General features: G+C 34.9%; 1 protein-coding gene across 2 annotated transcripts in view; it reads left to right on the top strand.

The window, feature by feature from the left end:
• LOC140328697 (isoaspartyl peptidase/L-asparaginase-like) overlaps positions 1 to 19089 on the top strand; it is a 78140-nt gene extending 59051 nt beyond the window's left edge. For both annotated transcript variants that reach the window (XM_072408472.1, XM_072408470.1), the window contains 4 exons: positions 6290 to 6453; positions 10483 to 10601; positions 14066 to 14176; positions 18713 to 19089. In XM_072408472.1, coding sequence (XP_072264573.1) covers positions 6290 to 6453; positions 10483 to 10601; positions 14066 to 14176; positions 18713 to 18921 — 603 coding nt within the window. In that variant the 3' untranslated portion in view covers positions 18922 to 19089. The remainder of the gene's footprint in view (positions 1 to 6289; positions 6454 to 10482; positions 10602 to 14065; positions 14177 to 18712) is intronic.
• The last annotated feature ends 1848 nt before the right edge of the window (positions 19090 to 20937 follow it).

The raw sequence follows: 20937 nt of genomic DNA on the forward strand, positions 1-20937 counted from the left end.
TACAGTTAGATCCATGGAGTGTCTGAACCAAATGTCATTATGTCATTGATTTTTTTTTTTATTTCGTGAAACCGTAGAGAGCCTTTTAAATTAAAAAAAAAAAAACTAAAGTTTGTGATGATCATGTAATTCGTGTAGTAAATTGCTCTGAAATTGTTTTTGTGTAATTTATTTTATTATAAAGCTTATGATACATTTTGTTGCATACAAATTTACCTTATTTATTAAAAAACAGAAGAAAGATTAGTAAAACTCAGAATAAAGTAGATATACATTAGATGTACTCTATATTTCTAGACTTTTTAAAGAAAATATATATATATATATATATATATATATATATATATATCGTACGATTGATAATTTGATAGGTAGAATGACTGGTAAAAACCAGTGAACAGATAGCAATGAATGATGTATATTTTGTATATTAGATAGATAGGTAGGTAAATATAAAGATAGACTAGTAGTAACCAAAAACAGTACACACACGGCAATAAATAATGTGACTAAAAGGGTCTGGCCAGTCAAAGCAATACTTATAGGTAGATATAGATACAGATATATGGGATGGATTAACCCTGGTTTCCTAGATATTCTGGATACTGCCAGATCATTAGTTCCTGTTGCCACCCACCTGGGGATGTGGAGGTTGCTGGTCACATTTGAATATTCCACCACATTCGGTTGTGTGTCTCATTAAATGTTAACAAGGAAGAAACTGCAAAAGGTGTCCTTGTCCCCAAGCCCATCACCACTATTTTCAATTAAAGGGAACCATCTTTTTCTCCCAGGGATAAATTCAAAATACTACGATTGACTCAGGAGTTCCAGTTAATTTTTGAAAAATCAAGATTGGGTGGGGGATGCAGAGTTGAGAGATTCTGAGGGACCATTTAAACTAAATACCTGGAGGGCAATGCAAATGTCCCATTTCCTCAGGTCTCTCCTGCTGCCAAGGACATTTGCTGGACCTGTGACTGAGTTTGAGAGCCTTTGCGATGGTGTAGGGGAGAAAAGACACTCACTTTTAGTTATTTACTTGCTGCAGAATGCTGCCCAAACTCAGTGGCCCTGATTTATTAAAGCTCCCCAAGACTAGAGAGAATACACTTTCATCAGTGAAGCTGGGTGATCCAGCAAATCTGGAATGGATCTGGTCCAGGATTCAAAATATTTGCCAACAAATAGCAAATAATTTTAGGAAATCCATTCAAGGTTTTGTGGATCACCCAGCTTTACTGGTGAAAGTGTATACTCTCCAGCCTTGGAGAGCTTTAATAAATGAGGGCTAGTGTGTACCTCCCTATCTTAAAGCATGGGAGAGGGATATGGGAATCTGCTTCACACCAGGGCAGGTGGAAACAATTACTCTACTGTCCCATAAAAACTTCCTGAGCAAAGAGTATGGGTAATTAAGCTACAAAATTATTTGTTGGCAGTGTGGTGAGGAAGATGGCAGCTTCAGAGTACATGATGACATTTAACAGAGTACAAGATTCCTCAGGTGCCTATCTTTTTTTTTGACTGCACCACAGCATTATCCCAATAAAGGCCTACAGGTAACCAATACTCTCACACCTGGTGTCGGCCGCCAGATTGCGTATCTCTCAATTGGAAGACCTCACTTCCAGTATATGGGACACCCATAACCAGTTCATCAATGCAATGGTATGAATGGCAAAAATGTGTGGGATCACCCGAATATGTTAGCTATATGACACCAGAGGTACAGTAAAAGCCCTAAATAGGGGCATTCATATTGATACATATTGGAAATGCTATATCTACACCATGGGAAGAAGATCTCTATCACTGCTCCTCAGGGATGTGTTTTTTAACCTGTCAAGAATCTGTGTTTCTCTACTCAGGATGGCAAGTAACCAAGCTTTTGTATGTGCTGTTTCAATGTACAAAATATGGACCATATTGTATATGTGCACTGATGTAATGTTCAAGTTACTTTAAATTAAATAAAGAATGTTAAAAAAAAGTTAACAAAGAAGTATATGGACCCCCTCATAATATACAGTGCAGGTGTGCTGACCTAGGAATTCAACAGAGATGTCTCATTCATAGAGATATATATTGTACACTGCCAAGTGATTTACTTTTCCAGCATTTGCAATATAAGAAAAGTTTTGGGTTATCTAATTTTTCAAACCTACAGCTGTAGATGTTGTAATTCTAACAATGACCATACTCCCTTAACTTTTTTGGCACACAATTTGTAGGATTAGGTCTTTCCTTTAATTATTTAAGTTTTTTGAAGCCCCTGAAATGCACTCCCATAGCTTTTCTAACAGAGTCGTCTCCATAGTTGGTATAGCTTTGCTTTGTTTCAATTTTAACAGAGACTACCCTGTTGACCTATGTCAAAGCTGTTTTTCATGTGTTGCTCCAAGCAAACTTGAAGCATGGTGAGCTTTCTTTCCAATGCAGCCTGAAGCTTGTTTAAAGCCAATGAGAACTAGACTTAAATTGGCTGGAATGCATTTTTTCCCAACTGATTGTTGTTGTTTCCTTTTTTGTAAAAGACTGGAGCCTGCAATATCCTGTCACCCTTCTCCAAAGTAACAAGTATAAATAGCTCCATAGTGGGAAAGTGCTTGTTTTACAGCTCTTATTAGTAAGAATGGTCTCTTTGCTGCAGACCAGTGCATTATCGGGTAAACAGATCATTTTACCTGTAGGGATTATTGCAGGGGAATATGACATATCCCATTGTACTTGTCAGAGGCAATGAGAACACTGAAAATTACATTGAAAAAAAATAGTAATGTCTCATTTCCTGGAGTGAATCTATATATTACAGATATTCATACAAGGGGGCTGTGGTCATTAAACCAGTTTCCCTGCATATATTTATTCATATTCCAACTTTGCTTTCAAAAGTGTAACACTTTTAAATGGTGATTGTCTGACTGGTCTTGGAAAGGCTAATAATAATCTTACCAAAAAGTTTTTTAGCATGCAAAATGCAAATTGCCATCTTCTTTCAAAAAGTTCCTAAAGTTTTGGATTAAGTGACTGTTTATTTCTGTTAGTGTTCCTGTTAGTGAATTTTAATTCTAACTTTTATTGGTGACCACAGTCACTGGTACTGAGGAAAAAGTCATGCCATAAGTACATGAAATGAAGTGCACTTGTTCCATTAAAAACTTTCTAAGATAGTATTTTCCTTTTCACATTGGAGACAATATACAACACCTTTTTGTGTTGTTTAGAGCTGGGAGTAAAAGAAAATTACCCCAGTGTCAACAAAAAGCAAACTTATGTTTTAACTATTAATTCTTAACTGCTATTAATTAACTACTAATCTAAGCTACTAGTAGTTAATTACCATTAACTGGATTTCTGGAGTTCTTGTAATGTTGAAGACGTTTTGCAACTCTAAAGGCCAATTCATCAGTTCTGAACTACTAAAGTAGTTGAAAAGTACTATAAGTTCTGTATGTGACTAAATAAATATAAAGTAGTTGTTAAACTTCTTCAGCATTACAAGAACAAGCCCATTTGAAGGTGAATAAAAACTAGCGGATATACAACGATCTGGAGAAATGAGAAACTTCACAGATTTACCCAATCCAACATTTAAAAACAAGTTTTGACTTGTATCCCAGGCTTATGGAAGAAGGCCACACCACCCACTATGGGGGGTGTGGATACATTAGGTCAATAAAATAAAGCTTATGGAAAATCCCACCTCAGGGGTCCATGATAGGACCGAGAATTTCTTGACATCTGGGCCCCCTGGATAATGTTCCAGAAATTCAATGAATATAAAAGCTTATTAGAAGCCCTGGAGGAATAAAACCATTTGCTTATAGATTCATGACTGATAGATGATAATCTGTTATTTCATGTGACTGTTCAGATTGGGAGAAGTTTGCGGGTCATGGAGCCTACTGTATTTAATAATGGCGCTAGGCCACAGTCATTGGCAATTATTAGATGCTTTTACCTACCTGATTTTCAAGGTTGTAATATTGTGATACTTGTTAGTATGATTCTGATTTATTCTATTGAGGATATATGGTTTGTTGTATCCCCCAACCCCCTTATTTTTCCTGTCCCCTTCCTCCTTTTTCCTGGTTATTAAAATTTCATGCAAATTAAATAAAAATAAAATGTTAAAAAAAAAAAAAACAAGTTTTGATTTTAGATTTACATACTATAATTATTGCCTTTATATAATGGTGCATGTTAGACAAATAATGCATTTTTCCAGGATAAGGTAAGGATAAACATAGATGTGTCATTAATATATACAGTATACGGTATGCACCACAAATTCAATTCACTGTTACTTACTGAATGTACTGAAATGATGAGAAGAATACCTTGTATGTTGCTTTGTACATGTTATTGTTTTATTTACACAATACTATCAAGGACAAGGTAAATGTGATTGTAGATTTTTTAAAATTAAATATAAATATAGTGTTCCTGCTAATTGTGGCAGCATGGTTGAAGCTAGTACTATGGCAACAGACATTCGGTTGAATTTCCGAAGTATAATAAGCCTGAAGTTTAATGAATCCATCGGTAGGTTCTGTCAGGAGTCTATTGCAGTTAGCGTGCTGTTCTGGTTTATGTGACAATGTAATGAGCAAAGCTAGAACCAGGACAAAAAAATAGAACTTACCTTATACAAGATAGCAGTAAAAAGCTGCCATTAATTATATTTTTAGTGCTTGAGGGCTGGAACAAATTCTTCATCAAGTATATCAGTGCCTATTTAATTCTCACTAATAAGTAATTCAGTCGCTTTCTCATACAAGTCAAATTTCAGGCTAAGCAGCATGTGTCTGCCGTAAAGTGTATCTAAAAGAAATATTTGTAGTGTAAATTAGCAGACCTTAGATGGGGTGGTTGCATTAGTTTTTCAGTCTTTATTCCTATATTTTCACTTTTGTTTCAAGACAACATACCGGTAAGTAAGGCTAGTCCATGGTTTTTCTTATGGTCCATCACATAGAGGGGCATAGTTCTGTAGTCCTCAGAGAACAATGTATTTAAAGTGTACACCAAGTAAAAAAATGTTTTGTGAGTTTTAACAGAGCAAAAACATGTTAAAACCCCTCTTGAACTGATGCTGTTTTGTTAGTAAAATGTTTCCACCTAACCAAAGTTTCAAACATCCTTAAATAACATTGGAATCTTTTATAGATATCCAACAATACACACACGTGCAATTCTTGTCGTTGGAAAGGATCTTTCATGATCCTTTCTAATGATAAGAACCGCACGATGCATGAACGAGTGCTGTACTTACAGCACCGTTCTGCTCTATGGAGAGGAGAGGGGGAGAGCGACGGAGCGGCACCCTGCTGTGCGCTCTCCCCCTTCCCTTCCATTAGGACTGCTCGTCGTTCATCGTTCGTGGATCCGCCAGGAAGATCCATAGACGATGAAAGACATGGGCTGTACACACGCCAGATTCTCGCCCAATATCTGCCCTGGGCCGATTATCGGGCAATTTGACGTGTGTACATAGCTTAACTCCATGACACAAAGTACAATACAAACGAGTAACTTTTGTTCAAAAGATTGTATTATTCTGTTCCTGTAACTTTTGATTTGATAGATAACTAATGGATATTATGTACTCTTTGTACCTAATCTTTTATAATTTAACTTGATTGGATAAAATGGTTCCAAACACCTGGTATGTACTGGGTTTTGTACTTTGTTAATTGATCTAGCCTTATATTGGTATTATCTTATATTGTTAAATCTTATTATTCATCTTCTGATCAGCCTGGTCAGTAAAATGATTTAGAAAAAATAAAACCTTTCTTGGATATCTGGTAGGTTCAGGTAGACAATTTTATCCTTACTTTGTGACCCCCTGATAATGTTTTATGAGACAGAAATGGGGGGAATTTCACTAGCTGCAAGTCACAAGATAAATAAATATGGTTTATTAGGTAGAAAAATGGAAAGGTGCAATACTTGACAGAATTGTATTTTCACTTTTTGTCTAGTTAAGCTGTTGTCAGCAGGACAAAATGTAAGGAGAAAAAAAAAACCTTCCCCATTCTATCCAAAACTTAAAAGAACTGTTTAATACCAGGAAGTATGAAGTTATCCACTCATAGGAGTTCTCGTAAGATTGGTATTTGTGAACATATCAAACACATATAAAAAACCCTTTTAGCAGTATATTCAACAAATGGGAAGATTAAATAGAATACATTATTTTAAGTTTTTCTTTAGATTTATGAAAGCATAATCTTAAAGCTAATTTAAAAATCTAATCAGAATATGAATCTGTATTTTGTAGACTCCTCATGTTATGCTGACTGGTGCTGGTGCAAATAAGTTTGCAGAAACAATGAACATAAAACAAGTCCCAAGAGAAGAACTGGTAACAGAGCTTGCTTTAAAGGAATGGGAACAATATCAAAAATATCAACAAAGTGTCACTTCTCTTTTTAACTCAGAGCAGTAAGTACCATGTTAAGGCCGAGATCTTATCACCTGTGTTTCTTGTAAATAATATTCGAATAGAATCTAAAATATAATTGTTGCATTGTTTTTTTCAACAAAATTTATTGCAGGTAAATGTTCATGGTACATGTGTTATCAATGATAGAGATTGATTCACCTCCAGTAACTGCAGAAGTCACAGTTACTACTTATAACTATGTCCCCGGGCTTAATGTTTGTGCAAAGAGGTAAATTTGAAAGGTGCATTCAAGGGTTGTGGAATGACAAATGGCAGAAGATTTCCAAGAGATTTGTAATAAGTTCTGTATGTGACTAAATAAATATAAAGCAAATTTGGAGGTGATAAGAAATGACAAAAACATATATGTGGAGATAAACTAAATAATGTTTGGCTGTACCCTGATACCCCCAGAAAGGGGTTGTACCCAGGAATGATGCCCACAACCTAGCAATGCACCTGGCACAGCACCTGGCCTAATGGGATCTGTCAAGGCAGCCGCCATCCTTCTAGGAACACTGCTAGAGTGTGATCCTCTCTTACCTTTAGCTTGGTTCTTGTGCCCTATGGTGGAATTGCATACTTTGAAAAAAAAAACATACACAAACTTATATGCATCTGAACCAGTAAAAGAGCGCTATACATAGTATTTGGTAAAAAGGAGGAGCATTAACCTCTAATTGTCAGTTCACTTTCAGTAAGGTGAAGTAAGATTTTATTGAAATAAAAAGCAGGTCATGAATTTACACAATACAGACAGCTAGATTTGTAGAGCCACCGGAGGAGTGATTAATACTTTTTGTGTGTCCTCAATATTGGCCATTAAGGTCTCATATACTTTTTTAAATACCACTGGAATGCTTCAGGAATTTGTTAAACCGAATACACTTACAGGAAGGAGAAAAATATATCTCTTTATATATTTCTGTAAAGTCTTCTTGCGTGCCACTTTGTGACCCATAGCACAAACCATTATTATTAAAAGATATGAAAGAATTTGCGTAGCCTAAATGATTTGCTTTGTCATTGACTAGATTTTTCAATGCCTAAAAAATAGTTTAATGGAAAATTGCATTATTCGCAATAACCAGAAGCAAATTCCTTTCATAGAAATCAATTTAGTGCTTACTGTGGGTTTGCATAAAATCTAAGTGCACATATTTCAACAATTATAATACTTGGTTATGCAATAAATCTATTAAATATCACCTGCCGTTTTTTTCATTAAATCTTCACTAAAGACTGGCAGATTCAAATGTTGATACTAATGTAGTGTTCAGTAATAGCCATATTAGAGATGTAGAGGTAGTATGGTAAAAGCATCTCATGCTAATAAATTGAATGGAAGCATATGTGCACAGAAGCACTGCACAGTATGCATGGCACATCTTCCACAATAATCAAATTGATCTTTAATGTATCAAATAAAATCCATCAAGATCATCCATCATAAGATCATATTTAAAATTGCTAATATCAATATACTTAGTATAAAGTGATAATTATAAGTTAACTGGAGTACAAAGCATTGCTAGGGAAGGCTACATTCAATGTTCCCTGGCACAGCCTTTTCTCAAAAGGAGTAAGAATTTCTGGATGGACATTGTTTTTGCATGGTAGACCTGTAATATAATACATTATATGATCTTTACTAGAATGCCAACTCACATAGAGTACTGTTTTGATCCCTGGGCAATATCAGTAAGGAGTTGGTGATAAAAAAATGAATGAAACTTTCTAAGAAAAGCAAGTGCCTGGTTGTCACTAAATTTAGGACTTTCTGAGACATGCACGCAGGGGAGAGTAACATTAAACCCTTTATTTTCCATGCTTGTTCCTGATCATTAAATACAAAAGTCATTAAGCCAGCATGGCAGCCAGGAAACTAGCATGTGAAGATAAGGAATCAGTTGATACTGACAATTAAAAAAAATTCTGGAAACCACTGTTGAAAAGCATTTGTACACAGTTTTCTAGACAAAATTTTAGTGGTTTTGATTTAGTTGATTAAGTGGTTAAATTAGGTGGTGTATCACCTTCTAAATACCAATTCTATAGAATTTACTCCCCAATGTGGTTGTTTCCATTTGACAGCCCCCAGTTGATGCAAGTACTAATACATTGTGAATAGAATTTTACATACATAAATAACTGATGGCATAATAAAAGATTCATATATTTCAGATCAAGTTGCCCTAAATGTGAGAATGTTGCTATTTAAAGAGAAAATTAAAATTCTCACTCAAAGAAAACTAATAATACTTACCCATTTCTCCTTCAATCTTCAATCTCTTAAACAGCTAAGAATTCAGCTTCCGCTTTGCTTCCAGGTGTATAAAATGCTGATATATATATATATATATATATATATATACATAACCACTGGTGTGTCGTGTAGACATGGAGAACAACATACAGATAGAAAGGGGTCCAGTATCCAACATACCAGGATGCTTTAGATTCTAAACATGCTTTGGCAATGCTAGGTCTTAATTAAATGGAATTAGGAGACTATAGGGCAACCAAGTATTTATACATTTCTTTTCAGGGAGCACCTTTTCAAATAAAAATCAAAAAAGCAGTTACACACAAAAATCAAAACATAAGTTACACACATATATCTGTAGTATGCATTCATTTGATAAACATACCATTATAAGGTGTTAGAGTAGAATTTTCTCTTCCTAACATGGTCATATGGACAGTGTGAATGATCTTATCTCTCTGAGAAAGGGCCACACAAACAAGAATTTAAAAAGAAAAAAATAGCAGTACCCTATTACAAAGAGTACAAAAAATGAAAAACCTTGCAGACTTAGTTTGGCATCTTTTCCCTTTATTGCTGCATTGAAATGCCATTCATATTGCAGACATATGGAATGGGATTAAAGCAGACCGGCAGGTGCATTGGGAAACCTGCCAAAAGAGTTTTAGAAAAGTATGCATTCATTGTCACCTTGAATTTACCATGATAGACTTAGCCAGAAAATGTGTGAACAGCTCTTCAACAGAAATGAGGTGCTTCCTACGGGGTAACAATAAAAATAGCCCAGGAATTTTCCTATGTGGTGATGTGCTAATTTAGTACCATTCATCTTGTGTCTAAACTTCATTATCGATGACACTTTTGTGAGTAATGTTCTCTCAATAAAAAACATCTTCTTCCGATCACAGAACATTTAGAAGTCAATTAATGCTGGAGCTTCAAGAGATTATTTAACTAGAACATGAGCCATGCATAGTTATTTCTAACTGTGCAGGAATCTTTTATTAAATTGCTGTAAGATAGTTTATTATTATACTCCCATTGATTAATAATGATGAGAAAGACTTGCATTTTTCCCTGCAGGACCCCAAAAAATAATTACATTTCAAGGAAGTTACAGCGGTGTCATCCACTCTCTAGGTCATTCTGAATAAGTATATACTAAGTGTACAAATTCCTTATGAACATTTAGAGAAAAAAACCATAGTTTGTTTGTGCTAAGGATTAATATCTAAGGGTGTTGACTGAACACTCAAGAGATGAAAAATATATCTTTTTTTGTTGTATCTTATCTTGCCTGGTGGGCTATAAAGCAAGTAACACCATTTCATGACTATATAAAGAAGTAAACATGGCCAAAGTGATTGTATATATATATATATATATATATATATATATATATGTAAAACATGCATAAAAATATGTAAAATTTTGGTATTCAATACTATCTACTGAGGTTGGGATATGGGCTGTGGGGTTCTGCGTGGAGAATGATTCACCATTTGGAAGGCAGGACCATGCAGTACGCTTCCCAGCACCAAAGCAATGTGTGCAGCTTTATGCCAAGGTAAAGGGGTGATTAGGAAAACCAAAAATGAAGTTGTCAGCAGAAAGCTTTTTTGCCTTTCCTGATGAACACTGAAATTCCAAACTGGTGCTGTGCTTTCACAGAAGAGTTGGGTTCATGCCTTTAAAATGCTAGCACAAGTTAAACAGATACATTCACTAACAAATATTTATTATTATGCTTTTTATTTCTTAGAATGCATGACACAGTTGGTGCAGTAGCAATCGATTCTGAAGGCAATGTTGCTTGTGCCACATCTACTGGAGGAATAACTAATAAAATGGTTGGACGTGTTGGAGACAGCCCAATCATAGGTATGGTAAATATGTAGTAATGTGTAAACTCATGTTCTCAGTTTTGGTCATGTGCAACACAATGAAGGCTGCAACTATTTTATTTGTCTTTTGCCTTATTTTGTGAAGAATATTGTTTTCAGTTGCTTGGGACTTTAGCCATATATCAGAGCAGGACCTTGGCATGGTTGGAACACTAGTGCTGCCACATCTTTAAAGGGGCAGCCTTGACCATCATTGTATTAGGTCAGATAAAAAATACACCTACTATTGTTACTTGCCATGGTGCTTGCATTGGGCACCAGACCCAAAAACATGGAGTGCAGTACAAGCTGATGCCAAAAGTACTTCCCTGCTGCCATTTTTATATGGGCTGCCCTGGCCTTCAATGTAAGAGGTCAAGAGAGATGATTTCTGATGGTACATTATCTTTAAAGGGGTACTCTTGCCTTTAATGTAGCAGATCAGTTTAGGAATACTCCTGTTATTGTTAACTACCATAGTACTTACAAGAATCCTGGGTGTTCCAATAGCAGGTGCCAATAGAAAGTAGTCAATTCATTGGGTTGTACAACTACCATGAAAATATTGCTGCCCTTATCCTTTATGGTGGAAAATTCTGGCCTGCCTATTTACAACAGTTTCCCAAATCGTAGTTAATGGTAACCACATAGATTTTGTATCTCTGTACCCTGTGCATATTTATTCCTTAATAAACATACAGGAGGCACAAACAGATTTACAACTTTATGTGATATATACCTGATCAAGCTTTTGTGGTTCATCCTTGTTCTTAACTTCACCCAAAAGCAAACTTTACTCAATGAGGTTGCAAATGATCTCAAATGTCTTATCCAATTTATCTTATTATCATAACTCATTCTGAAAGTTCTCTATAGTAGAATATATAATGACCAATAAACTGAAAATGTAAATTTCTTTGGTTTTTTACAACCCCTTTTGAAGAAAAAAGGTAAAAGAATATTAAAAAACATCTGCAAAACTCTGATAAATAAATAAATAAAATCTTGATTTACAATATTATTGATTCAGACCTATTGTAATATTCTGATATTTCAACATATTTGCAGTACAATATGATTAATATATAAAACATGTCAACATTACTACTGCTATTACTACTCAATTGTTACTACAACTACCACAATTAGGATAGTAATAATATAAATGTATTTGCCATATCTTAGACCTAAGAGAAGATGACTTCATTTAAGCAGTTTTTGCAGTAGACAAGCATATTTATATTGGATTCTGGCATTTGGCAAAGACCACTAGTGCCTTGTAAATACTTCATTTAATCTCCATATTTAAAAACTTGATTGCTGCCAAAATGCTTTGACTATTAAATTCAGCTGCTGCCAAACATAGAAGGGTTCTGGAAAAACATCAAAACAAAAATGATGTCCGCAAATACTTTTCTTTTTTTTATTGCTGTCTGCTACCTCAAAATATGTTCTGTCAACAGATGCCAATGTATATCTCAATGTTGTTTGCAATAAATTTTCCAGGGTTTTTTTTTATCTTTTCACACTATTTATTTAACTGTAGACTTATTACACTTATTTCTTACATGTGCACAAGATATTAAGAAATAATCTCAAAAATGATATACCAAATATAATCTTCTACTAATGTATAATGCTAAAATACTTATGTCAAAGTTTTAGTCATAGTATATACTTGGTGAAGTTACAAACTATACTGGGCAACTTATTTATGTAGAAGCTACTAGTGTGTTATTGGACTGTAAGAAGTATCAGGTACATCAAGAAAAAACCCTCAAAAACAATTGTTTTTCACAATTGCTGAATTATACATCAAAACCCTGTCCATAGCTCAAAATACCCCTGTGGGGAAAATACTGTAAAAAAATGTTACATACATAGTTAGGTTGAACAAAGTCCATCAAGTTCAACCAGCAGGGAAATAAACATATCCCAGATAAAAACCCTATAGACATAGATGATCCAGATGAAGGAAAAAAAAACCTGGTTTAATTTGCTCCAACAGGGGAAAACAATTCCTTCCTGATTCACTAAGGCAGTTGGATGCTCCCTGGATCAACAGCATGTTATCTTTACTATAAGGCTTTATTACTCTGTGCTTCTAGAAAAGCATCAATCTTTTTCTTAAAGCAATCTATAGTAGTTGCTGAAACTACTTCCTGAGGGAGCTTATTCCACATTTTCACAGACCTTACAGTGAAAAATCCCTTCCTTATCCGGAGCTTAAACTTCTTTTCCTCTAGACCCAAAGAGTGCCGCCTTGTCCTTTATAATGAAAATATATAGTGAATAATTGGTTAACGTTAAATAAAGTTAAATAGCAGATTAATAATACTTTTTAAAAAAACATTCAGAAAAATCAGATTTCTACTGCACATGCCACCTGCAGCTAGGCTTGGGTGCATATTAATAGTAATAATAGCAGTGACGGTGACACTTGCCGAACACTCCGTGTGGCTTAAAAACTCCTGGTGCATGTTTTTTTTAAATTGGAGTGATTTACTTACCTGTACTATTTGCTGGGAAAATGTACAGTTCCACTTTTTAAATATGCCCATTTGCATTTGTTATGAAAATGCATAAATTGACCATTAGAATTTTTGGTTGCCAAGCTGATTAGTTGTCAAGTAGCGTTTAATAAATCCAGATCATAACAGTTAATTTAGGAGGACAGTGTATGCACTCTCTTACAAAAATTATTCTAATTACTCTACTCTTTAACATTTTGTATATAAAATGCTGGGCCGGGTGTTGTACCATTTCTAAAATGTGTTCTCTGAATATAGGTCTGAAAAACCCTATTTAATTATCTGTCAATGTAATCTCCAACCACGTTTTCCCCTTTAATTAGAATAAGTGGGGTTTTGCTTGCTTTGGAACACTGCACTAGAGTGAAGCATTTGAAAAGCAGCCATCTGTGTGTCATAAATGTGTCCGGAGTTATAATTTGCAGTTTGGCTATACCACAGCTTCACAAATGAACCCCTTTATAATATCTGTATTCAGAAAACACTCTGCTAGTCTTTTCCAAACACTGCTGCTATTTCTGGAGTTTAATTAGTCTTGTTTGCGAGCCTTTATTGAAATAAGTTGCAAGGTAATGGTTAACCTAATGGTAAATATTTGACTTTAGCCCAGCACATGTCTGCTTATAACAGTCAGCTTAAAACTATTTTTTATTAATGCCCAGTTAGGAGTTCCCTGTTTCCTTGCCAGCCAATCACCTCTCCCAAGATATCCTTAGTCTTCCAGGTTGAATGATGCTAGATTAAGGTTAAAGGAACAAGAGTTTATTGTATATAAAGGTATTAGCTACTGCACATCACCAAATGCAAGGCAGTTTTTCAAAAAGATGAAGTTTGTGAAAATATTTAGTATAATGCTAACATATATGTACTGTATATTTGTCTACTTACATGGACCTGAAGACAAACCTCAACTTTTAATGTTTATTTCAAGGTTCTGGGGCATATGCAGACAATTTTACTGGTGCTGTGTCTACAACTGGGCATGGGGAATCCATAATGAAAGTAACACTTGCAAGACTTGTACTCTTTAACATGGAGAAAGGTAAGCATCTTTGAGAAGAAATAAAATACAAACTCTCCAGACTTATAGGAAAAGGTGTAACTGTAAATAATGTTGACCTATTTATTTTACTATCAGGGCCCATTTGGATGTTTGATGAGCTGTATCCTAAATCGTATTGCTTTGGGCTCTTTCAGCATAGCAATGGGTTTCCTTCATTGAATAAGTGGTTCCTTTCATCTCTGTAGATGAATGGATTTGTCATCCTAGCACAATATGGGTTGACACAGGCTTAAATATTAATATTTGTGAAAACGAAATTCCTGTTTACAAGTGATGTTTGTTAATTAATATGAGTATATTTTACTCATGGATATGAATGGAGATGCAATACATGCAGAAATGACCTGCTTTAATGCAGAAGACATCATTATGAACTTCATTTCACTTCAAAGCAAGCACTAAGGGCTAGTCTTCACTGCCTCAGGCAGGCTTCAAACATATATATTTTTTGAAATGTCTAAAACACACATCAAATGTTTTTCATTGAATGCATTCTCCATTGATGCCTTGGTTTTGCTTCCGTTTAAACATGTTGGAATTGAAACAAAGCAAAGCATCCTGACAGGTTGATAGAAAATACATTCAGTGCATTGTGTTTGCATGTAGTTATTACTTTCTAACAAATGCCACAATTTTAGCAGCATTACAGACTGAAATAATTGGAGACTTCGCCTAAGGGTGAGGTCATCTGAGAACTTTTCATGTCACCCTAAAAAATATATAGTGCTCCACAGGTGGAACAAAGTGCATGGCAAACAATTGCCTGCTTACTCTTTAAAGGTTTTAAAGCACACAAGACCTGATGCAAATCTGGTTGACCTTCCCAAAGGGTCCTACATTTGGAAAGGTTGGAAAGATTAAAACAGATAAACTCACATTCTTACTAGAATCTCATGACTAGTCACACGTCTTGGATGTTAATTCTCCTCTCCTCCTCAACTAGAAATTGAATGGAAATTATCTTTCATCACACCTTTATCACACTAAATGAGCTTTTGTTTCCCTATTGCTGGTATTTTATTGTTACGCTTGGAGAAACGGAGCCTCTTGGGGGGCGCTAAGGCTTGCACAGTGGTGAGGTTGTTGAGCTGCTGGCTACTGCCAGGTTGCAGACCTTGGATAACACCAGGGTGGGCAGGATGATGTACAGTACCAAATCACTAGGCAAGTCAGGTGTCAAGAACCAAAAAATCATGAAATAGACAACCGTGACACAGGGATCATCCGAGACAGAAAGGAACACTGGAGACACAGAAAGCGACAAGAGGCACAGGTGACACGGGAGAAACCGGAGTAATCACAGACACAGAGGAACACAGGAACAGCACAAGGAAACAGGCAGGGAAACAACAGACTGGGCAACAAGGGGGTTGACAAACAAGCTGGACTGGAATGCACTTGATTAATAGACTGGCGTAGAGGAAATTCTCAGCAGAGTTAAGGGGCTCTGCACTGTTGGAACACGTTGCACAAATGCTGAGTGCTGTGTCTGAGCTAGCTATATAGCCAGGGATGATTAAGAAGTTATTTCCTGATTGGCCAGTGGGATGGGCAAAACTGATACATTTTAGAGAGGCCTTGGCACTTTAGCAAGAAGGAGGTAAGTATGACTTTTATATTGCTATGTTTTGTAGAACCAGAAAAAAAAACATTGCATCTTAAAAATAATGATTTCAGAAACTGATTCAGATTTATTCAATTGCACAACTTTACACTGATACAGAAAATATTTTGACTTATCAAGTTTTTTGAGTCAGCTAATTAAAAGCTTCATGCTGCAGGACATTTCTTTAACATTGGACTATTCTATGATGCGTGAAGCCTCTTAAGAAAAAGACAGCTCATTATTAATGGCATTGACAGTGTTGGCAGGTCTAATGTGCTAGTATGCAATTAAAGAATAAACACCATGGCAGCTAATAAAAAACTTCAGATACAGACCTTATCCTGTACTAGGTAGGCATTATACCTAGTTGGCAATGCAGTAAGCCCAGCCTTTCCACACAAAGATAATAAAAACAAAGGTAATGATTTCTCCAACAATAGTCAGGAGGACTCATTTAAGAAGCAATAAGCCAATGTATAGGTGATCTAACAAGCTGGAACTTGCAAAGTTATTGGTATCCAGTATACAATGAACAGACTTTGTATATATTTAGCAAAGAAGAAAAACTATAGAAATCATTAAAGATAATCTCCTCACAAGGTGATTCTACAGACATACTACTATCAAAGCTCATACATTATGTATTATTTAATCAATGTAATTCACAGCTTGTGCATATTTCCATATTGCCCTAATTGTTAAATTGAGAGCATAATGTTTTGTTGGATGGTATTTACTTTAATTTATGTCTGAGACAGAGGAAGCACATCCAAGATTTAGACACAGACAGACAGGTAGTCAATTAATTAGATCTGATTTAGAAATCCAAGCTATCAGCTGCTGACATACACTCATTAGTGTTAAATATATTTGCTAGGTCTAATCACCACAATTGAAATAGATTTTGTTTTAAGCAGAGATAGCTTGACATAGTTACAGATTGTTAATACATATTTTCATGTTTTTTTTACCAAATCTTTATATGTAAATAAACATATTTGTTTTCTTGCTGCAGGCTATGACAAATGCCAGCATAATAGTTCTTGTGACTGTAGTATTCCTAGTAGTAGTGTTTGTCAAGAACAACATAAAACAAACAAGCCATACATTCTGGGAATGCAATATTTGTCACTTATTAGGTAGAGGAGATGAGGTGAGGATGGTCTTTCATAAACTCTAACTAGGGGCCCTGATAGAGCTAACAGGTGACACAGGGACATGGAGCGGCATGAGCGTCTAGCTGATCTGCTGAACTGAGATGTTAATAGGTAGAGAGATAAGTTCTGGTTAGTGGTGCACACACTCCACTTCACAAATGTACTGGAGGCTGGCAGATGACTGGTTTCAGAAACAACATAACCGTGCAGAAACAGTGCATAGGCAGAGAGCAACTTTGTCAGGGATGTAGAAGACTTGAGCTAAGTTAAAATACAAGCTGAGCCAGCAACACGTGGATTGTTTGAGTACAGATGTTCACTGCATAAAGATGCACATTGTTTAAAATCTGAAAACAAGCACTACTTATAATGGTAGATCTTCAAACATCCTAGTGTAGTGAGAAGGGATCCCCACTTCCTTGGTTGGTCGCCTGCTCCTGATCTGGGTTAAACTCTGTGCAGGCTCCGCATCATGCCAACTAAAAGAGGGTGAACCCTTTTTCACCCAGTGGATGCCAGGTCTTCCCGTGGACGTCACAAAGTCATGGCAAGCCTGATATGTACTTCTGTTTGTCAGTGCAACCTTTTTTGAATACTTCAGTTTTAAAATTATGTTCTGCACGATGTGTATTTTGTGTTTATGTCCCATGCTTCATATTATCCTTGATATCCAGAGCTTCCAGGGCTTGTCAACATCAAGTTGTAGCCTAGACATACCCAGGTGAGCATGTTCTGTCTGTGGTGAGGATTTATTGCCATTTGTGCTCATAATGAAGAAACTTTTCCCAGGACAGGACTTTCAGGACACAAAGAAATTGGAGATTCCTTCATAATAATAATAAAAAAAATAATTTGTAGCATTTGTAACAATATTTAAATGCGAACAGGCAAAAAAAACAACCTTACAGAAACATAATGTTTTCTCTGCTCTAAAACAGTTTTAACTTTTATTTGTAAAAAGTAGTGGTAAAAGTATTTTTTTTTTTTTTGCCATGTCCAATTTTACTAGTTGTTCAGTGATTTTTTTTTATTTCCTAAAACTTAGCAGTCAGTTTTTCTTTGCTAAACAACTGTTGAAGTCTAAGCCAATAGGGAGCATATTAATTGAAAAGGTGATAGACCCATATGTTGCTACCAAATGTGCACATAAAATTTCAAATAATAACAAAAAAATGTAAAATTTGAAAAGTATTTGCATTAGGCTGATACCCTATTGATTTTTATCCAAAACATACATAGCCATTTCTGAATTTTATCTATGGTATGCTTGCAATAATTTGTTATGGGGTATTTATTAATTATGAAAGGTGTCTTACACGGGTATTTTGCTAGTATCTGAAAAAAGACATTTCGTTTTAAAATTTGTCATACTTGGAATCAGGTATAGATTTTGCTATTTTGATACTGTGGTTATAGGTGCATAGTTTTGTTGCTGTTATTGTAGCAGCTACAAGATAGATTAAACATAATTTCTGTGTTTTAAAATGCTTTGCCTTCTGCAGGCTGCTAGAAATGAAATTATGACATGTTTCTATTCTTATACCAATTATTATTGGTTATGAGGCAGTGGAAATTCTTGCTGCATACCAGTACATTAGTAGGTATTAAGTATTCACAATTACACTGCTGAAGCTGAAACAAAACTAACAAAAACAAGACAAAAAAACATAATAGATAAACACATAATTATTTAATGTTTATGTTCTTAGTACAGTTAAGCAAATAACCTAATGTGCAATTTCCTTTAACTAGGTGAAACTCGCCAGGATGCTGCAGACCATGCACTTGATTATATGAAGAACAAGGTGCATGGCAGAGGAGGCCTAATAACTGTATGCAAAACAGGAGAGTGGGCAGCAAGTTTTACTACTAAACGAATGGCATGGGCCAGTGTAAAAAACAATATATTAACGTTTGGACTTAATCCTGGAGAAAATTTCCATGAAGCCATTGATACATAGAATGAAGCGAGAAGAGCATACCATTCAGTATAATAAATGATTTACATTATAATTATAACATAGAAAGTTTGTAAACGATTACCTTTAGCGTTGGTAAAGTTTTCACTGGTTTCAATAAAAATGTATGTAAATTATTTTGTTTTGTTCTATCAATAAAACACAACTTGGTAAACACCAAATGTTTTGTTTAACTTTTTATGTTTATTCAGTTTATGTTAACCATACATATACTGTACCTATGCACTGTATGATCAATGATAAAAAAAACAAAAATTTTCTGGTACTAACAGTAAATCTCATCAAAGTCAACCAATTTACTTATTTCACTTTAATTATTTTTAAATTCTTATTATTAATTATGATCCAGTGATTCTGATTACATGTTTTGGCAGCATTCATCCTAGGAATAAACTAAAAGAGGATATCCAATGGCCCAAGGACAACATGTCCCAAACCATAACCTTTGATGTCTGCGTCTATAATAAATTGCTACAGCTATATGTAAATTATATTAATTGGTGAATGGGTAAAAAAATATTAGCTAGCCAGCCCATAAAAATAGCAATTTCATAGCACAACTTTTAAAAGATAAATATTGGGTTTTAAATAGGATAGTGAGACATTACAATATTGTATTTCTTGTAAACTATATATAATTCTCACTCATATATAAAATATTATGTACTGGACAATTTACATAATATATTCTCTAACTGCCTAGGTAATTAAGAATAGAGTCAATAGCTCAACTATGCAATTGATTTGCATTAAAAAGCATTGCATTATACAATATGTATTTTTGCTCAATGCAGCTTCTGTACTTTAAAATGCTTTTTTCTATGATATGCTAATATGGTTGTGAGCAGGCACAAATGTACAGCCTAATGGACAAAGTTGTTGAACAGTATGTTTTAAAGCATACACTACACTGACTCATTAACAATGTTTTTTCCCACACCGCTGTATGATACACAATGCTCATATATTATTTGCTAGCTGTCATTCTAGCATACAAATTCTGTCCAGTAGTTTAACAATCCAATCAAGATTTTTTTTTCTTTTTCCCTTGTACATGATTAAGTATTCTTTGCAAAGTGAATTTTCACCAGAAATTGTCATTGAAAAAAGGTGTCCCTGTTGGAAGACTGTCCCTTACCTCTTGTTCAGTAACAAAAGCTAAATTTAGGATTTCTCATCATTTTATGTTCTAATGACATTATTCTTCAGCACATACAAAGAGGGTGAATATTCCCAATGGAACACAAGGAATTATTTCTAATAATATTCTTTATGGGATAAAATCTTAGAAAGAAGTTAGTAACATATAGTAACAAATAGTTGAAGGTGAACCCCACTATGGGATCAAACTTGAATTTTATTCATCATCTATTCATCATCCCAAACATCCTCCAAAGAAAACTCCAACAGCAAACATGCTGATGAACTCTGTGCTTGCTGTGATCACCTTATGGCAAATAATTGTATGTTTGGTGGTATATACACAAATAACAAGTCTAATGCCCAATGTAACAAAGCAAATGTATTACTATTTATAAGGTATTCATAAAGTAGAATTAGGTGCAGCATAGGACATACCCTGACCAAGTTTCTAAATAGAATTTGATCTCTGGTGCAGGATAAAATCCAAAAGAATGTTTGGTTTATTTTTTTTTTTTTAAATTACATTTGGTTAATAATGATTATTGGGCGCCGGCTGAAGATGGATACCGGGATGACTTAGGACCCAATTGACGGATCTGCATGATTAAAGGTGTGTTTTTTATTTTTACTTTAGTTCCACTCTAAGTAAACCCAACCCAGTCCAAAAGCACCAAACAACAGTGCTTAAGTTGAACATCAGGCAAACAGCTAAAAAAAGATGAAATAAATATAAGGCAGTATTTAGCCTGCTAAACGATTCGTATTTCTGTTGACCCAGTCCTAGGGTAATGCAGCTTTGCCACTAATTTTTGCAAAACATGATTTTTGTGTTCAATTATTTTTATTAAGTTTAAA

Source organism: Pyxicephalus adspersus, chromosome 4, assembly GCF_032062135.1.
Source record: "Pyxicephalus adspersus chromosome 4, UCB_Pads_2.0, whole genome shotgun sequence".
NCBI classification, from domain to species: domain Eukaryota; kingdom Metazoa; phylum Chordata; class Amphibia; order Anura; family Pyxicephalidae; genus Pyxicephalus; species Pyxicephalus adspersus.